Source organism: Carya illinoinensis, chromosome 3 (genome assembly GCF_018687715.1).
Source record: "Carya illinoinensis cultivar Pawnee chromosome 3, C.illinoinensisPawnee_v1, whole genome shotgun sequence".
NCBI classification, from domain to species: domain Eukaryota; kingdom Viridiplantae; phylum Streptophyta; class Magnoliopsida; order Fagales; family Juglandaceae; genus Carya; species Carya illinoinensis.
In genome coordinates this window covers 26,410,532-26,428,334 of record NC_056754.1, presented here as the reverse complement: position 1 = coordinate 26,428,334, position 17,803 = coordinate 26,410,532, and the positions used below count along the sequence as shown (strand labels likewise).

The following is a 17,803-nucleotide window of genomic DNA, read 5'->3' as shown; positions in this document are numbered from 1 at the left end:
AAAGAAAAGAGAAAAGGGAAAAAGAGAAAAGAAATGATGGAGGAAAAAAATGAGGTCCAGTCCTCACTCTAGAAACCAAAACAGATCCGCCGAAAACGAGATTAAAAACCGTAAAACGACTAAATAAATTAAACGCAACATCAAATAAATTAAAAATCAATTTAAAACACAATAATTTAAAATAAATAAACCAATATATTAATTAAATTAAAAACAACCTTTCAGTGAAAATATACGTAAAAGCGGGTCATCACATCAACTCAAAGAGAAATAAGCAAAGGAAATAAAACTGAGTTCGAAGATCAAATTAATGGGAAAGAAAACTTCTAGGAAATCGATTTTATCTAATTCTTCACTATGCTTTTCTCATCCAGCTAATTTAATTTAATTCTTTTTGTTCATTAGCAAATCTCTAATTCATCCAACAGCCTCTTTCGATAGTCAATTGGAAATTATTCTTGTTCATCAATTCACACAAGAATATGCAAATTAATAAAGCAAGAAAGCAATAAGACCAATGATTTAATTACTACATAGGTTCATACAAGTCTTTCGATCTCTATACTTTCCTATGTTGAAATATTCAAGATCTACTCTATGATTCCCTCTTTCATTAGCAAACCACAAGATTAAATATCATCTAATCAATGGTCAGTTAATTAGAAGCAATAAACTCAGAATAAATAAGATAAACAAAGAGAGAATTGCCTTAAATTAGCATAGACAATCAAGCATAGTTCGGAACTAGGTTATATCGTTTTCCTAGAATAAATAAAATTTAGCTCATGCTAGAAATGGAATTCAACATAAACGAATTCACCATAATTGTTCTGAGAATATTGGAAGAAAATAAACGCTGAAAAATACTCCTCGCAGCCGCAACTCGTCTTCAAAAACTCAAGGAAATGTTTCAATGCTTTTCTCCCATCTGTGCTCATGTATGATTCCAAAACAGATAATTTGAATCCTTCTAGCTGTGTTTTTCTGTTCCAAAAAATGTTCTCCAGTCAAAAGGTACGGCCATAGAGTGAAAAAATCACTTTTATATGGTGTGACGGCAGAAGACCCTAGATCTGTCAAAATATGATGTTCGCTCAAGCGGGGTGTCAAGCGCACATCGAGCGTTCGACTCTGCCTGATTTCGCTCGAGCGTCCTATCGAGCGCACATCGAGCGTTCGACTCTGCCTGATTTCGCTCGAGCGGCCAATATCTCTGCTCGAGCGATCTTTGTTTTCTAGCAACCCGCTCGAACTCACTGTCGAGCGGCAGTCAAGCGTTTGAATCTACCTGAATTCGCTCAAGCGGCCAAAAGCCTCCGCTCGAGCGATCTTGTAAAATCTGCAATACGAAATTTTGCAAGTCATCAATGCATGTTAAGAAAGAATGCATGTATGTATGAAACGATGTATTCATGAAAAGATGGTATAAGAAATGAAGGCAACGAGGCATGGGGAACTGTTTTACGAAAGAAAACTTTTTCTAAAGAAAACCCCCACCTCGCAATATTTTAAAATGAATCGAATGTCTATGTATGATATGATGAATGCATAACTGAAAACATATGTTGTTATATTTTAACTGTATGAAGTACTTATGAGTCATCGACTCATTTTAGTATATTCCCTCCCAGGGACATATGTTTTAATATGTGCCCTCCCAGGGACAAGATGAGCATGACGTGTCAGGACAGGCACAGCCCAAGGGGAAGAGCATGAAAGCCTAGGCATGATATTTTGTACGAGAAACTTTAATTATGAAATATAATATTTTTTATTGTAGCTTTTTAATTAATAAAACAAGTTTTATTTGTAAACATAGAGTCTTTTGTATCCTAATACGAAAGGAAAGAAAATTTCAAAAGGAATCGTAATTCCTGTCTATTTTCTTAAAATCATTTTCTAAAGAATCCACCACAAGGACTGGCATTACAAAATCCATCATGTATCAGCCTCCGATCATATTGGCACAACTTCCCCAGCAAGATATGGCCAGCATGCATAGTCACAATGTCACAAAACACCTCATCCTGATAACTTTCTAATGGAAAAAGTAACAAACCCTTGTCTATCCACCCTAACCTCCCCACAATCATTCAACCATTACAACTTGTATGGTCGAGAGTGTTTCAAGGTAGGTAAAATCAATTTCTCAACTAAAGTAGTGCTAGCAACATTAGTACAACTCTCTCCATCAATGATCATACTACATACCTTGCTATTGATATGACATCTAGTATGGAAAATGTTCTCCCTCTATTGCTCTGCATCATCCATCTTAATTTATGTGTTGAGAGCATACCTGGCAACAAGGGACTCACTTGTCATGGAGTATTCTACTCCATTATCATCACTAGCATCCTCCAACTTGGGTATCTCATCACTATCATCCTCACTTGCCGTCATCACCTCCCCATTGTCATGCATAATCATCACACGTTTGTTTGGACATTGAGAAGTGATGTACCCTGAATCCAAACACTTAAAACATTTAATATCTCTATTTCTCAAAGGATGGGATGCTTCATTGGGTTTCTTGCTAGTTCCTTCATCTTTTCCCTTAGGTGGTTCGGTCTTTGCCTTTGTTATAGCCTGATCATCTTTCTCCCACTTTGGTTTTCAAGGAGTACTAGAAACTGAAGTGTACTTTGTTGTCTCTTTCCTCTTTAATTACCACTCAACCTTCATAACCATGTGACTATGTCTTCTATTTCTACATAATACTGCAACTCAACCACATTGGCTATCTCTCTATTCAAACCACACAAAAATCTAGCCAAAGTGGCCTCCCAATCCTCCTATACATTCGCCCATATCATAGCCACCTCCATCTCCTTATAGTAGTCCTCCACACTCCTAGACCTCTATGTAAGATTTTTTTAATTTCTGGTAGAGGTCTCTATAGTAGTACCTAGGTACAAATCTTTGCCTCATGAGAGCTTGACTCACTAAAAAATGAGTAGTGCAAAGGCTATCCCAACTACAAAAGGATGTAGTGTAATAATTAGGAATAAAATTTCTCGATTGTCTCCTCGGAGAAAGTTGTTTAAAATCAAACTCATGTAAAAGGTAAAAATATTCACAAAGAAGAAATCAAAGTGGTGATATGTGCAATGAGTGGAAGAGTGTAATAAAAAGGACACTAGTCATGGACTAGATTCATATTTTTAGATTTTTTAGTGTTGAAATGAAATTTATAAGACTAAAAAATTGAAATTAACAATCAATGAATCAACTAAGCTAAACAAATCTTCAAAAATCTGAAAATTAAATAATCAAACAAAAATTATTTAAGTCCTAATTAATCTTTAATCAATCTAATATGCAATAGAACTAAAAAATTAATAAAACTAAGCCAAGAATTAAACTAGATTAGAAAGTAATTGATAAAATATAAGCTAAAAATTGAAAAACCCCAAAATCAAGATTCTAGGATTTATCCTTGTATTCAAATCACAAATTCTTAAAATCAATCCATAGCAATTGTATCACTATTAAATGAAAACTTAAAAGGGCAAAAAAAATAACGACATCAAAGCTAAACATACTGAAAATAAAATATCCCAAATCAAATGTTTCTAAACTAAAAATCTCAAAATTACATCATAAAATTCAGATTAAAATTAAAAGAGATTAGGGAAAGAAAAGAGCAAGGCAAATGGATGAAAATTGAGATTGAAAACAATGGAGGAGGCTAGACTATAGCAGCAGTTGGACTCCAAGGAGTTCTTCAATGCAGCGCTGCAATTCGTCTCTCGTTTCCATCTGTGCAGTATGTGTATATGAGATAAAACCCCTAGAAAATAATTCCTATGGGTCCCATGGTGTAGTGAATTTCCGTAAAACCCAAAAAGGCCTCTACTAAAAGTCCTTGTGCGTCCAACTGAAAGCCAAGCCTTCTCCTCCTCCTCCTTCTTCTACTTTTTTTTTTTTTGGAGCTTCCGTCAAAACCAAAAGGAATTGGGCCCACATGTGTCTAAATCTAAAAAACTTTTCTTTAGGATATGCTGTCTTGCATCAACTCCAAAGGAAAAGGGCTCCAGTGTGGGTGAATTTCAATAGGTCAAAACCCTCCATTTCTTTTGGCCCATGACTGCATATAAACAAAAATAAAATAAAATAAAATAAGAAGAATAAAATATTAAAAAAATATGTTATGCATATAAAGAAAAATTGCTCAATTAAATCACAAATTCTAAAATTAAGCATAAATGATGCTATTAACCAATTTAAATCACAACTCGGATTTATGTCTTTTAGCCATTTTTTTATATAAAATCAATAATAATGTAATGAAAGAATTAAAATATATTGGTTCTAAATGTATAAAATATGCAATAATTCAACTCAATTAAAGCTTTCAACTCTCTCCATGTCTCTACAAGCCTCTCATAATTCCTCATCATATTGGTCACTAACTGATCCCACCAAATAATAGCATAATTAGTGAACTCAATCACCGCTAACTTCACTTTCTTCTCCTTAGAGTAATTATGACAATCAAACATCAACTCTATTTTTTCTCCACTCTAGATAAACCTCAGGGTCAGTTCTATCTTAGAAAGGTGATATTTTCATTTTGATGCTTCCAAGGTCTTTATCTTCATGACCATCCTAACCCCATCGATTCCCCTCAAGTCCTTTTTCACGCCTAACTCCTCTATCTATCGACGCAACTCCATATGTTAAGTCTTCCTCATTCTCACAATCTCCTTCATCTTCATACTCATGTTCTTTTCCAGGCTCATGTCTTCTCCTATCTTTCCCACCTTGCATATTTCTAATCATTGTGTCTTGATGATCTATTCTCTCCCTCACTTCCTCTAATACCATGTTTAACCACTCAAACTATTGTTACATGGCCTGCAATACAAAGGAGTTATATGTCGTCTCCTTAGTGATGAGTCATTTTTATGAAATATCGTATGTGTTACACAAAAAAAATGTTAGTGGACAAAGACCCCACACGCTCCCTTACGTGTTTACACTTGAATAATGGCACTCTACTCATGTTTCACTCTTAATTGACTTTTTTCCTGATAATGACCTCACAGTCTCTTGCTTTTTACCTCAAGAGTTTTCTCACTCAAGTTCTTTAAGAACTAATTAAACTCAATTAATACAATACAACCTTATTTTATCCCAACTAGTAATTAGGTTCAAGAAATAAGAACAAGAGAAACATGGAAGGAATAAAATGACAATAGAAATGCAGCCCCTTTGATGATGGGGCTGAATAAAAGAAATTCGGATTTCTATAATCTTTTTTTGAATTTTTTTTTTTTTCTTTTCACTAACTGATTTGATCACAATTGACAGAATAAGCAATTGACAAAATGCTAATTTCAGCTATTGATCACAATAACACAAAAACCCTAAGAACAAGTGATATACTGCATTCTCAAGAACACGAAACTTCGGACAACACAAAAACCCTAATGGAACATAATTTCAGTAGCACTAAGAATAGTGAAGAAATTTTGCAGCCACCCTTTTTTTGGTAACCCTAATCAAAGAATAAGGAAACCCTAGAAAACATTGAGAAATTTGAAAGCCCTAGGAAGAAGATAATTTCTGCTTTTTTTTTTTTTTTTATATAAGTAAGCAAGAATTAAAATATAAAATCAGACTTGATTGGAAACCAAGTTCTGAATGCCAAATGATATAAACCCGTGAAATTGGAATCTCTTAAACTTACAATCAATTTGAAAACCCATACAAGAAAGCCAAAATCAAGTCAATGGATAGAGAATCTAGACCCGTTGAGAACTCGTTTCAAGAACTTAGATTATATTAAAATTTAGACCCGTTGAAAAATCTGTCTCAAGAACCCAGATTACAAGAAGGAACGCCACAAAGTTTATGATTTACTTTTGATAAGTTCAAACTTCTTCTCCTTCTTTTCAATGTATTCTCTAATATTTGAGAAGTTGTGACTTTTCACAAGTACCATTTCATTTAAATAAGTTGTGACTTTTCACAAGTGCCATTTCATTCTAGTTGTGACTTTTCACATGTGCCATTTCATTCTCTATAAATAGGGAACCCCACCTACAAATTGAAGTACTCAAAAAAACAATCTCTACAAAATTAGGGAAACACTTCCTCCTTCTTTTGTCTTTCTTTCTTTGGGTTTTGGCTATTTTATTTCAAGTTCGAGGATCTCATTTTGTATGCATGGACAAGGAGATTAATGAAAACTGATATTGTTGTATCTTTGGAGTCGACTATCAAAAAGCCTATGGCATATTTAAATTTGGAGGCGACAGAATCTACTCTGAGGAATGTGTCCATCACAACGTACCTCAACACCAAATTCTGTCTTTCTAATTTATTCTTGTTACTTTACATATTCTCTAGTTTACAAAGTGTTTGCATCGATATATATATATATATATATATCATTTATTAATCGAAATATTTTTCCAACAATCTTAGAGTAGAAACCTTTTTGTTAACTAAAGGTGTGTTTTATTTGATTGATTACCACTATGACTTCAAATGAACCAATTGTACCTGAAGAATTTTGAGGAGTCAATTTTAGGCGTTGGCAAGAAAAGATGAAAATCTTTCTTACAATGCTTGGATTATATTTTGTAATTGAAAATGATCATCATTCCGATGATTTACATGATCCCGCATGTATTGTTCAATTGCAAACATATGTAGAAAAAGATAATTTTAGTAGATGTAGGATTTTAAATCATTTAAGTGACATGCTTTTTGATGTTTACCTACACATTAAATCTGCCAAAGGGATTTGGAATGATCTTGATAAAAAAAATATATATATGGTGTATAAGATGCCGAAATGGATAAGTATACTGCAATTTCTTGACTTTAAGATGGATGATTCTAAATCTATGGTAGAGGAAGCCCATGAGTTAACTATACTTTATCACGAATTGGGCCAATGGGGAATGAGTATTACCGAGCGTCTTCAAGTTGCTTATACAATAGAAAAGTTGCCTCATTCATGGAAGAATTTTGGCTTATTTCTTAAGCATAAGATTGAAGATATGGCCATGGAAACCTTGATTTCTGCCATTAAGATTCAAGAACCACACTTGAAAAATGATCCTGTCCCACCATTGGTTTCTAATTTGCAGTCTAAAGCAAATATTGTAAAATACCATAAAACACATAAGAACCCATTACACTAGAAGTCCAAATTCAATAAGTGTAAAAATAGTTATGGAAACAATTTAAAACCAAAGTCCTATATCAACAAAGATGATAAAAGACCTGTTTGTTTTAACTGTAATAAACCGGGTCACTTGTCAAAAAATTGTCGCTATAAGAAAAGGAAAAACCAAGGTGATGAACAACCAAGATCACCTAACCCACAGGCTCATATGGTGCTTTCCAGGACTGACTTTGTTGAAACTGATGAATGGTATGTAACCATAAGTCCTCAAGTTTATCTAGCTTGTAGTGCTATTGATTCGATAGTAGACACAGAAGCCAATGTACATGTCACTTCTAACCGCAATATTTTTTCAACATATCAAGATACAAGCGGCATGAAAGCTACGATAGGTAACTCCACCTTTGCACAAGTATTTGGAGTAGGGAAAATTAAACTCAAACTAGCGTCTGGAAATACTCTTCCTTTAGAAGAAGTGTTTCATGTACCAAAAGTGACAAGGAACCTAATTAGTGGATTTTTACTTGGTGGGGCAAGCTACATATTGTTATTTCAATCCAATAAAATTATTGTAACTAAATATGGGTCATTTGTGGGGAAAGGTTATGTGAGTGATGGTTTATTTGTAATAATGTTCAAAACAATATAGTAGACAAATATGATTCTAATAGTAAATTTGCATTTTCTACATATTCATCTTCAATATAGCATGCTAGATTAGGCCATGTTAATTATCATAATGTTAAAAGAATGATACATTTAGAGTTTATTCCTAAAACTCCTATTGATTTGGATGAAAAATGTTTAATATGTGTTCAATCGAAACGGCCAAGAAAGCCATTTAAATCTATTGTAAGAAATTCATCACTACTTGAATTAATTCATATTGATGGTTGCTATTTAAATGGTGTCTCTTCTAAAGGTGGTAATAAATGCTTTATTACTTTTATAAATGATATTTCCAATTATGTTTACTTGATGAAAACAAAAGATGAATCTTTTAGTAAATGTGTCGTCTATAAAACTGAAGTCAAAAACCAATTTGAGAGAAAGATTAAAATTATCAAGTCTGATAGATGAGGTGAATATTCCTCTAATCAATTAATTCAAAACTGTGAGGAGAATGGTATTACACATGAGGAAACTGCTCCATATTCTTCTCAATCCAATGGTGTTTCTGAAAAAAAAAAGAAAAAAAAAAAAAAGTAGAACCTTGGCAGGTATGGTTAAATGCATGCTCTCTAGTTCCAGCCTACCTAAGCAATAGTGTGGAGAAGCAATACTTGAATCTTGTTTTATCCTAAATAGAGTACCATTCAAGGGATTTGACAAGATATCGAATGAACTCTGGAAGGGTAGAATACCCAATATTAATTTCTTTAGAGTTTAGGATTGTCTTGCAAAGGTTAATGTTCCAAAAATTAAGAATATGAAACTAGGTTCCAACATAGTAGATGCAGTATTCATTGGGTATGCTAGACATAGTTCTACATTATAAGTTTTTGCTTATCAAATCAGAAGTCAAAAGTATTGATCCAAACACCATCATGGAGTCTAGGAATGCAACAGTCTTTGAAGATTTGTTTCCTTTCAAAAATAAAGTAGAAAGATCTTAATAAAGTAGAAGGATCTTTACCTACAGTAAGTTTTCCTTCCACCAGTAGGTAACCTACCATTATATCTAATCCTAAGAATTCATCTGGATTAGAAAATGAACTTGGAAGAGGAAAACGGGCAAGAAAAGAAAAGGATATTGTACATGATTTTTATACTTATTATGTGGAAGAAGATCCTTTGACTTTCAAAGATGCCATGATTTCCATTGATTTCGCTTTCTCGAAAGAAGCAATAAATAATGAGATGGAATCTCTCAAGACTAGTGGCACTTAGAACTTATGTGATTGTCCTCCTAGATGTAAATGGATTTTTAAAAAGAAATTGAGACCTGATGGTATTGTTGATAAATTTAAAGCTAAGTTGGTTGCAAAAGGCTTTATACAAAGAGAGGGTATCAATTATTTTAATACGTATTCTCCTATTACTAGACTAAGAACAATTTGTGTTTTAATTGCTTTAGTTGCGATCCATAAACTTGAGGTCTGCCAAATGGACGTAAAGACCACTTTTCTTAATGGCAATCTAGAAGAAAAAATATATATGGATCAACCAGAGGGTTTTGTGGTTCCAGGATAGGAAAGAAAAGTTTGTAGATTTATTAAATCTCTTGATGGTTTGAAGCAAGCCCCTAAACAATAGCACCAAAAGTTTGATGAAATAATTTTATCTTATGATTTCAAGATAGATGAATCTGATAAGTATTTATACACTAAAATAGTTGATGGTGCATGCATAATTCTATGTCCTTATGTTAATGATATTCTCATCTTTGGTACCAATATAGATATTGTTCTTGATGTTAAAAACTTTCTATCTAAGAGTTTTGACATGAAAGACATGGGAGAGGCATAGGTAATTGTTGGTATTAAGTTAATGAGATATTGTAATGGTATTAGCATAAATCAATCTCATTATATTGAAAAGATTCTTAAAAAGATTGAAATGCAAACCTGTTAGTATTCCTCTTGTCCTTGTTTGCATTTAAGTAAGAATCTTGGGGATCCTGTGTCATAATTGAGATATTCCTAGATATAATTCTATCAGACCTGATATTTCATATGCTATGAGTAGACTTAGCAGATATATTAATAGGACTAATGATTCTCATTGGAAGGTATTGGACATAATTCTTAAATATTTGAGAGGAACCATGACATATGGTAGCCATTATTCTGGGTATCCCACTGTATTAGAAGCATATAGTGATGCTAGTTGGATAACTGACACTGTAGATCGTAAGGGAACAAGTGGATATATTTTCACTCTTGGTAGAGCAGCTATGACTTGGAGATCTTCCAAGCAAACTGTAATTTTACGATCTACTAGGGAGGTTGAATTAATAGCCTTGGATACTACCGGACATGAGGTAGAGTGGCTTAAAAATTTATTATAAGAAATTCCACTAGTTAAAAAGCCAATGCCAGCTATTTCTATTCTTTGTGACAATCAGATTGTGATAAGTGTTTGTAATAATAAATATTTTAATCATAAGAGGAGACATTTGAATATTAGAGATTCTACGATAAGATACCTGACAAAGAATGAATACTTGATTTTGGAATATGTAAAGTCAAAAGATAACCTAGAGGATCCTTTGATGAAAGAACTGACAAAGTCGAAGGTTATACGTACCTCAAGGGGGATGGGATTGAAGCCCATTAATTAGGTCACTGGTAGCGGCTACCCAACCTTCCTAACTAGAGATCCCAAGAAGAAGGTTCAATGGGAAGAACAAACTACTTGAGTGACTGTATAACACTATTAAAATATTATTATAGATCCATCCCTAGAGTGTGAGTGCTACAAATGTATGGCAAAGGAAAAACGAAATGCTTTAAATGAATCCAAGACTAAGGTGAGATATTGAATTGCATGTACCCTTAGAGGACTCACCTATGTAAGTGTGACTCTGTTGCCACAGTCTATGGTAATTGGCCTATTCCTTAGAGCGCTCATGAATTTAAGATACGGTGCACTGCCTTGTAAGAAACCTGATATATGTCGTACTAAGTGTGTGGTGCGGAGAAGCCTGAGTTAAAAGATTTTGGTTCAAGCTTGGTTCACCATGGATCTTTCAGATAGACACATGCTAGCAGACGTTCAAAGTCGCAAACTACCTCTATTGATACATAGTATATAGCCCAAAGAAAACTTAGTTCTATTCGGTCTTTTAAAATATTTTAATCAAGTGGGGGATTGTTGGTTTTTAAACTTAAAATGATTAAAATATTTAATGTTAAGTAAGAAAAAATATGAACCATTATCATTGTTTAATGTATCGGTTCGGTTGTCTAGATTTAAATGAAAATGTGCCATGGTGACTTGAACGAATGCATGCTTATTGGGGATAGGAGCCTTAACTGTTTGCCAACCAAACACAGGGTCGTGCCTTTTGGTGAATTAGAAACATTTTCAATGTATTCTCTAATATTTGAGAAGTTATGACTTCTCACAAGTGCTCCTTCATTTTAGTTGTGACTTTTCACAAGTACCATTTCATTTAAATAAATTGTGACTTTTCATAAGTGTCATTTCATTCCAGTTGTGACTTTTCACATATACACTTCCATTCTCTATATATAGAGAACCCCACCTACAAATTGAAGTACTCAAAAAAAAAAAAAAAAAATCTCTACAAAATTAGATAAACACTTTCTCCTTTTGTCTATCTTTCTTTGAGTTTGGGCTATTTTATATTAGGTTCAAGAATCTCCTTTTATGTGTACTGACAAGGAAATTAACGGGAACCGACGTTGTTTTATCTTGAGAGTAGACTGTCAAGAAGTCTAGTGCATGTTTAAATTTGGAGGCGGCAGAATCTAGTCTAATACCTCATCTGTTTTTACAGATGAGATGAGATTAGTTGATATCAAAGTTAAAAATTAAATAAAATATTGTTAGAATATATTTGATTAATATTATTTTTTATTTAAGGATTTGAAAAAGTTAAATTGTTTATATTATTTTGTATAAGAATTTAAAAAAGTTGTAATAATGATAAGAGATGAAATGAAATGAAAAATTTTCTAAAAACAAACAAGGAAAGCGTCCATCATAACGTGCCTCAATACCAGGTTTTCTTTTTCTAATTTATTCTTGTTATTTTACATTTTTTCTAGTTTACAAAGCATTTGCATATATATATATATAATTTATTAACCGAAATATTTTTCCAACATATTTTCCTCTTAAGAAAGAGCGAGGTTGGAATTTAACCACGTGAGAGAGGTTAACAGTTCGAAGATGAATAAAGAAATCCATCACTTCCACAATATTAATTAAAAATAATAATTTAAAAAAAACTAATAAGCTCCTGGAACCCTTTTGACCCAAGATTTATATATGACATCTCTCTCCTTTTTAGTTTGAAGTTTACATGGTCCAAGTTTTTACACGTTCACCTGGCCATCATTTTCATGTTCTTGAATGAACAAGATTGGCTGGATGTCCAGTTTATGCCCCCAAGAACTTGGAGAAGCAGCTGAATTTTATGATATTAAAAAATGCAAATTACATTGAATAATATGTATATTATGGTAGTCACATCCATCTTGAATTCTATATACTTAACCATACCATATCCCAATATAAAAACATGCAAGCCCATCCAAGATTGTTTCATTTTTTAATCGTACTGAATTATTTTCTAAGTCTTATCATGGCCTAATTATGTTTAAAATATGTCTTTGTTCTGATCAAGTTCATCGTTATTCTGCCGTCACAAATAAGAAATGTGAGTGATCTCATGGGACGGCGACAGGCCCCACCTTACCCATACAGTCAAGGGTCTATTTCGAAATGTTTATATAATTGTACAAAATTAATGCGGGAAGCTTGTCTTAGAGTATGTGCTGATCCCTGATTACTTATCTGTTTGTGGAGTTTGAAGATGGGATAAACAATTCTTAAAACTGCAGAAAATGGAAGGCTTATCATCTCTCTCCATTATGAGATTCTATTCCACCAAACCATGCAGGTTTTAATTAACATTTTTGGTATTCGGTAATCGGCTAGTTGTCACTACTGTGAACTTGTTTTTATAAATCAAGTATAGAATATTTGATTAAAATATATGGTTGAGAATGGAGTCGGAGTTCAAATTCAGATATTATAATAAATTAATTAGAAAAAATAAAGAATTTAATCATTTGAAAATATTCTAACATTAATCTTGATGGACGGGAAAAAGCTACCAACTCTGTGACACAATATGCTATGACGAGTGCATGTTTCTTTTTTTCATCTTTTGGCCTTCCTTCTTAGCCTTGGAATACCAGCTTTCAACTGAGTTCCAACCAGGATAGCTTCTTTTTCCAGAAACTGGCCAAGTTGGAGCTGCTGTTGGTTCTTTTGGGCAACAACACTCCTACAATAACCTGGGAATACCCCATGAATGTCATGGAATGAATATGAGTTATGTAGGTTGTTTACATCATGCTGTGAGATATTGATTTTGTATAGTTTATGGGTGGTTTCTTTTAGAAAATTGCTTATTTATCGCCAGCTATTCCTATAAAAATAATTATTTTATGTCAAGATGAGTCTATTCTTGTTATAAATGATCATTCTCTATCAAAGAACACAGCAACCTCAGATTTTCTGATCTCAAAGCTTACTCGGAGGAGTAGAGTGCTTTCTTCTGTGAATGGAAATATCAAAACAGCAGATTCATTTGCATTGCATATAAGAGAACCAAGCCTCTCCAAAGTTTAGAAACCCTTAAAACTCTTGGAATCTGAGTCTTATCCAAATCGAGTCTTGAAATCCCTTCACCACCTTACTTTGCAAGCAAATCCACAACTTGGCTGACCTCAGTGTACACATGGCCAACCTGAACACCCAACCTTGACTTTGCTGCAACTATGTCCTTCCAAACAGCCAGCAATGAACTCTAGCAACCCCATTCAATCAGAATCAGAATAAGGCTCAATATGAAGGAAATTTAAATTGATAGACCATCCAACACGAGTCTTGACTTCTGTCATGGTATTAGAACCCTGCCAGTAATAAGAGGAAAAACCAGCTAGAGAACTCCCAAGGTCACAACATGTTAACAAACAATTCGAAGCTTTATATTTGGAACCCCGTCGAACATTCTGAATCGTACTGAATGTGAGGTTAAATCAACAAGCCTAAGCAGAAGTAGTAAACAAAGAAAAGTAGAATATCACCCATACATTAATGACAATCAGAATGCTGCAAATTGTTTGATCTGTCATTACAACTACTACTGAAAAAGAAAAGGGAATTTAACATTACAATGGTACGATTAAGACAAACTACTCAATGTACAAAATAACAAACTGATTCCATCTTCCGAGCTGAAAAACAAAGCTCTTGATAGACGGGCCAACTAGGGAGATCACAAAACCGTCTCCTGTGCCGGTCCAGCACTAGATCAACTACAACTACTGCATGTCCTTGACAACAACAAAAGCTAAAACATCACTGCTAAACAATGCCTACAGTCTACTGACACGCATGAGACTACTACAACAAGGATTAAAAGCCTTGGCACGCAAGGAATGAGCTGAACTGCCACTGCTGAAAGGCCGGGAAAAATATGCAGCCTTTTGAAGCAGATGGAGTGGGGAGAATCTAAGGTATAATTAGGTGGGGAAGTGCTTATTAACTGCAGAAGAAGTTAAAGCAAAGATGGATTGAACTTTGAAGCTTCAAAGATCCTATGAAAGTTAGGAAACCTCGAAATGGAATCACAGGTTGTTTTGTGAAAAAAGTGCAACCAGTGAGCGGGAAAGGTGGGACTCGACTAAACTCTCCTAAAATGCAAATTGCAAAGAGTAGAAGGATATTGGGAGGCTATCTAATCCTCCTTCCATAACTTAGGACCAATAGTGAAAAAGTTCTGCCTGGGTGGGGGAGGTTGTGGATGTGGTGTGTGCACGGGTTTCGACCACTAATGATGATTATCTAATAAATCAATCATGATCCTTCCAAAAGAAGGGTTTCATTGGACAAGATGAGGAGGAGGAGGAGGAGGAGGGCAAGGCTAAGTTCTCTTGCTGCCTCTGAAGATCAGAATCATTGAGTTCCTGCTGATTCCGATTAGCAAAGGGAAGCTGTGTCTGCAACAGTAGATTATTGGTAGTGTCCAGATCGTCCCACACAGGACTACCCGGCCCCCAACCTCCTGCTGCAATTGCATTGAACCACGCCTCTTGCATATCTCCCCATACTAATTCCTGTGACTCTGAAACACCTTCACCTACATCAGCACCTGATGCAATAGCCTGGATTTCATCACTCGCTGCAGCCTCGCTTGACCCCAATCCTGAATCACTGTCTGGATTATCTTCTCGAGTCTGTAGCGGTGGCTGTGGAAGTGGTGGTGGTGGCATCATCTCCATATTCAAAGCCTGAAAATCACGGCCTTCCGGAGCTTGTTCAGGTTGCTTCGAGTACCGACTTGGCCTTGAACTTGCATGTGGAGTTGAGGGAGAAGAGGTAGTCGAACTAGGTTCTGTTGACGCTGCTTTATCCTTATTAAGAAAGAGCTCAGGAAAATTGAGCCTAGCATTCTCGCCTCTCAACTTGAAGGCCTCGCGATCATATGCTAAGGCAGCATCTTCGGCTGTGTCGAATGTGCCGAGCCAAAGGCGAGTCCTATTGCGAGGGAGACGGATTTCAGCGACCCATTTTCCCCAATGTCGTTGCCTCACACCCCTATAGAGCTTGGTTGTATTTAAGGGCTGCAACGGAGGCCTAAACAAGGGCCTACCGTCCGGCCCCAACCTATTCATCATCATCATCCTTCCTCTGGGGCTTAAATTCAATGCATCACTCCAATATTGAAGAAGGTGCTGCTGTTGCTGGGGGTGCATCAGCGCGGCGTCTCCGCCCAAGAACGGCGGATAAGCGATGTTGTGTTGTTGGTTTGAGGTGAAAGAAATCATGTCCTGCTGATTTTGGGGTACTTGCAGCTGTGGTGGGCGGTACATCGGCAAAGTTGCACTAAATTGGTGGGGATATTGAAAAGATTGTTGAGACCCATCAAAAGCAAAAGGAAACACAATTCTTGAAGGGGGACAAAGAGTGACGGAGGAAGTTGAAGTAGGAGATAGAGAGCTGGGAATTGAAAAGGAAGGTTGGTGAGATAAAGAAGCAGAAGACATAATTGGGTCTTGACGTTCCGGGCTTCGGATCTTCTTGAGAGGCCTATTCGACATGGAAGCATCATCAAAAACGGGCTTCCATCGCCATCTCTCAGAGCTAAAATCAAGATCCTTGCCTTTGTCAATCTCCCAATCTTGGTTCATCTTCTGTGATTCATCAACACCCATCTTGGATTTGCCACTATTCTTAGAAGCCATCGGATACCAAAAACAAATGAAAATCCCAAACCAATATGTATTCGCTCTGCTCTGCTCTCTCCCTGACTCGCTCCCTTAAGGCTCCGATAAGGAAAACCTGGCGACAATTCTATGTATAGAAATGACTGAAGAGAATTCGAGATGGGTCAGAGGATCACCAAAGTAAGTAAATATCAGAACAGGTTCCTCTTCGAATCGAAAGAATAGATATCCTAAATACAAAAAGCACGGAAATTTAGTCACCGAATAAAAATATGGTCAAGGAAATTTTATTAAAAAAAAAAAAAAACGAATATTGGAACCTGGTTTTGATTTCAAAAACTAATTCGACTGAACCAAAAACAGAATCGGATACCAAAAGCGTTTAGGTGCAAGAAACCCATCCCAAATCTCCAAACATGAAGCAGAAAAACGGAGGAGAGAGCGAGCTCGCTGTGAAGAAAGAAGAAATCCCAGTCAGACGTTGATGTTTTTGAAGGGTCTGCGTGGGTTCCTTCGGCGTGAATGGGAGAGAATTCGGAGGTGAAAGCAGAGGAGCTAGAGGTTTCTTCTGAGTGAGGTAAAGAGAGACATGGGAAGAGGGGTTTATAAGAGAGCAGAAAAAGATTGTGGAGACCTTTTTGCGTTTAGAGATATAGAGAGAGAAAGAGAGAACTTTTATAAGTCTTGTGGTTGGTTGGCTCTGTTTGGGCCCACGCGGCTTGATTTCCTTTTACTTTCGTTGCTTCCACTCCAATTCCTCTTTTCCTTTGAAATATTATTAAATTATTCTACAGGAAAAAAAATCTTGGTTATTTATATTTGTTAATATAAAATATATTTATATTTTAATTTACACAATATTTAAGAAATAATATTTATAACTATAAAATGTACGAGCGCTATATAATTTTTTTTAAAAAAATAAGTAAATATAAGATCTACATAAAAAAATAATTTTTTCATAATAAATCTAATTATTTTTTAAAACAATTATACAATTCTTATATATTCTACGATTATATGTAATATTATTTTAAATAATATAGTTATTATAAAAAGTATAATAACATCCTTTTTAATGGAAGAAATAATATATTTATACGTCTATTTATAAATAGCTTGTCATTTTTAAAAATTAATAATAATTTATACGAATTTTACGTACTCTACGCTATACATAATATTATTCTAAATAATATGGTTATTATAAAAAGTATAATATCATCTTTTTTTAATAGAAGAAATAATATATTTATACGTCAATTTATAGATAGCGGAAGTTATTTTAAAAAATGAGTAATAATTTATATGAATTTTAAATAAACACTTTATAAACAAAAAAGTGAACCCAACATAAAAAAGTTTAAAATTTCATTTTTTCAGGTGGCTCATTCAATGTTTTAAAATTCGTTCCGTTCTAATCGGAATGGCCGAAATTTTTCGTGCCGGAACAGTGACCAGAATGGGATAGGTATCTATTCCGTTCCGGGTCAAATTCCGTCCGTTCCGGTCAATTCCGGCCGAAATTCCGGTATTCCGGCCGAAATAGTAATTCCGGTTCAAAAAAAAAAAAAAAACTCTCTTGTAAATAAGTTGAAAAATAATGAATAAAATTGTACTTTTAGAATTCAAATACCCCTTTCCGTACACTAGAAGTATTGTTACTTTTAATAATCTGTCTATTCTTTAATTTTTTTCCTTTATTTTTGTGTCTTAATTCAAGTTTGTG

The 17,803-nt window shown here is 34.6% G+C and overlaps 1 protein-coding gene across 1 annotated transcript; it reads right to left on the bottom strand.

Moving 5' to 3' along the window:
* Positions 1–13,921: 13,921 nt before the first annotated feature.
* LOC122303969 (ethylene-responsive transcription factor ERF054-like) lies at positions 13,922–16,725 on the bottom strand. Its single transcript, XM_043115972.1, has 2 exons — positions 16,395–16,725; positions 13,922–16,304 (listed from the first exon to the last, which is right to left on the bottom strand). The coding sequence occupies exon 2, from the start codon at positions 16,090–16,092 to the stop codon at positions 14,701–14,703; it is 1,392 nt and encodes a 463-aa protein (XP_042971906.1). The 5' UTR covers positions 16,093–16,304; positions 16,395–16,725; the 3' UTR covers positions 13,922–14,700.
* Positions 16,726–17,803: the final 1,078 nt, after the last annotated feature.

Excerpts from the sequence above, each read along its gene's own strand:
- LOC122303969 (XM_043115972.1), bottom strand. The coding sequence starts at position 16,092 with ATGGCTTCTAAGAATAGTGGCAAATCCAAGATGGGTGTTGATGAATCA.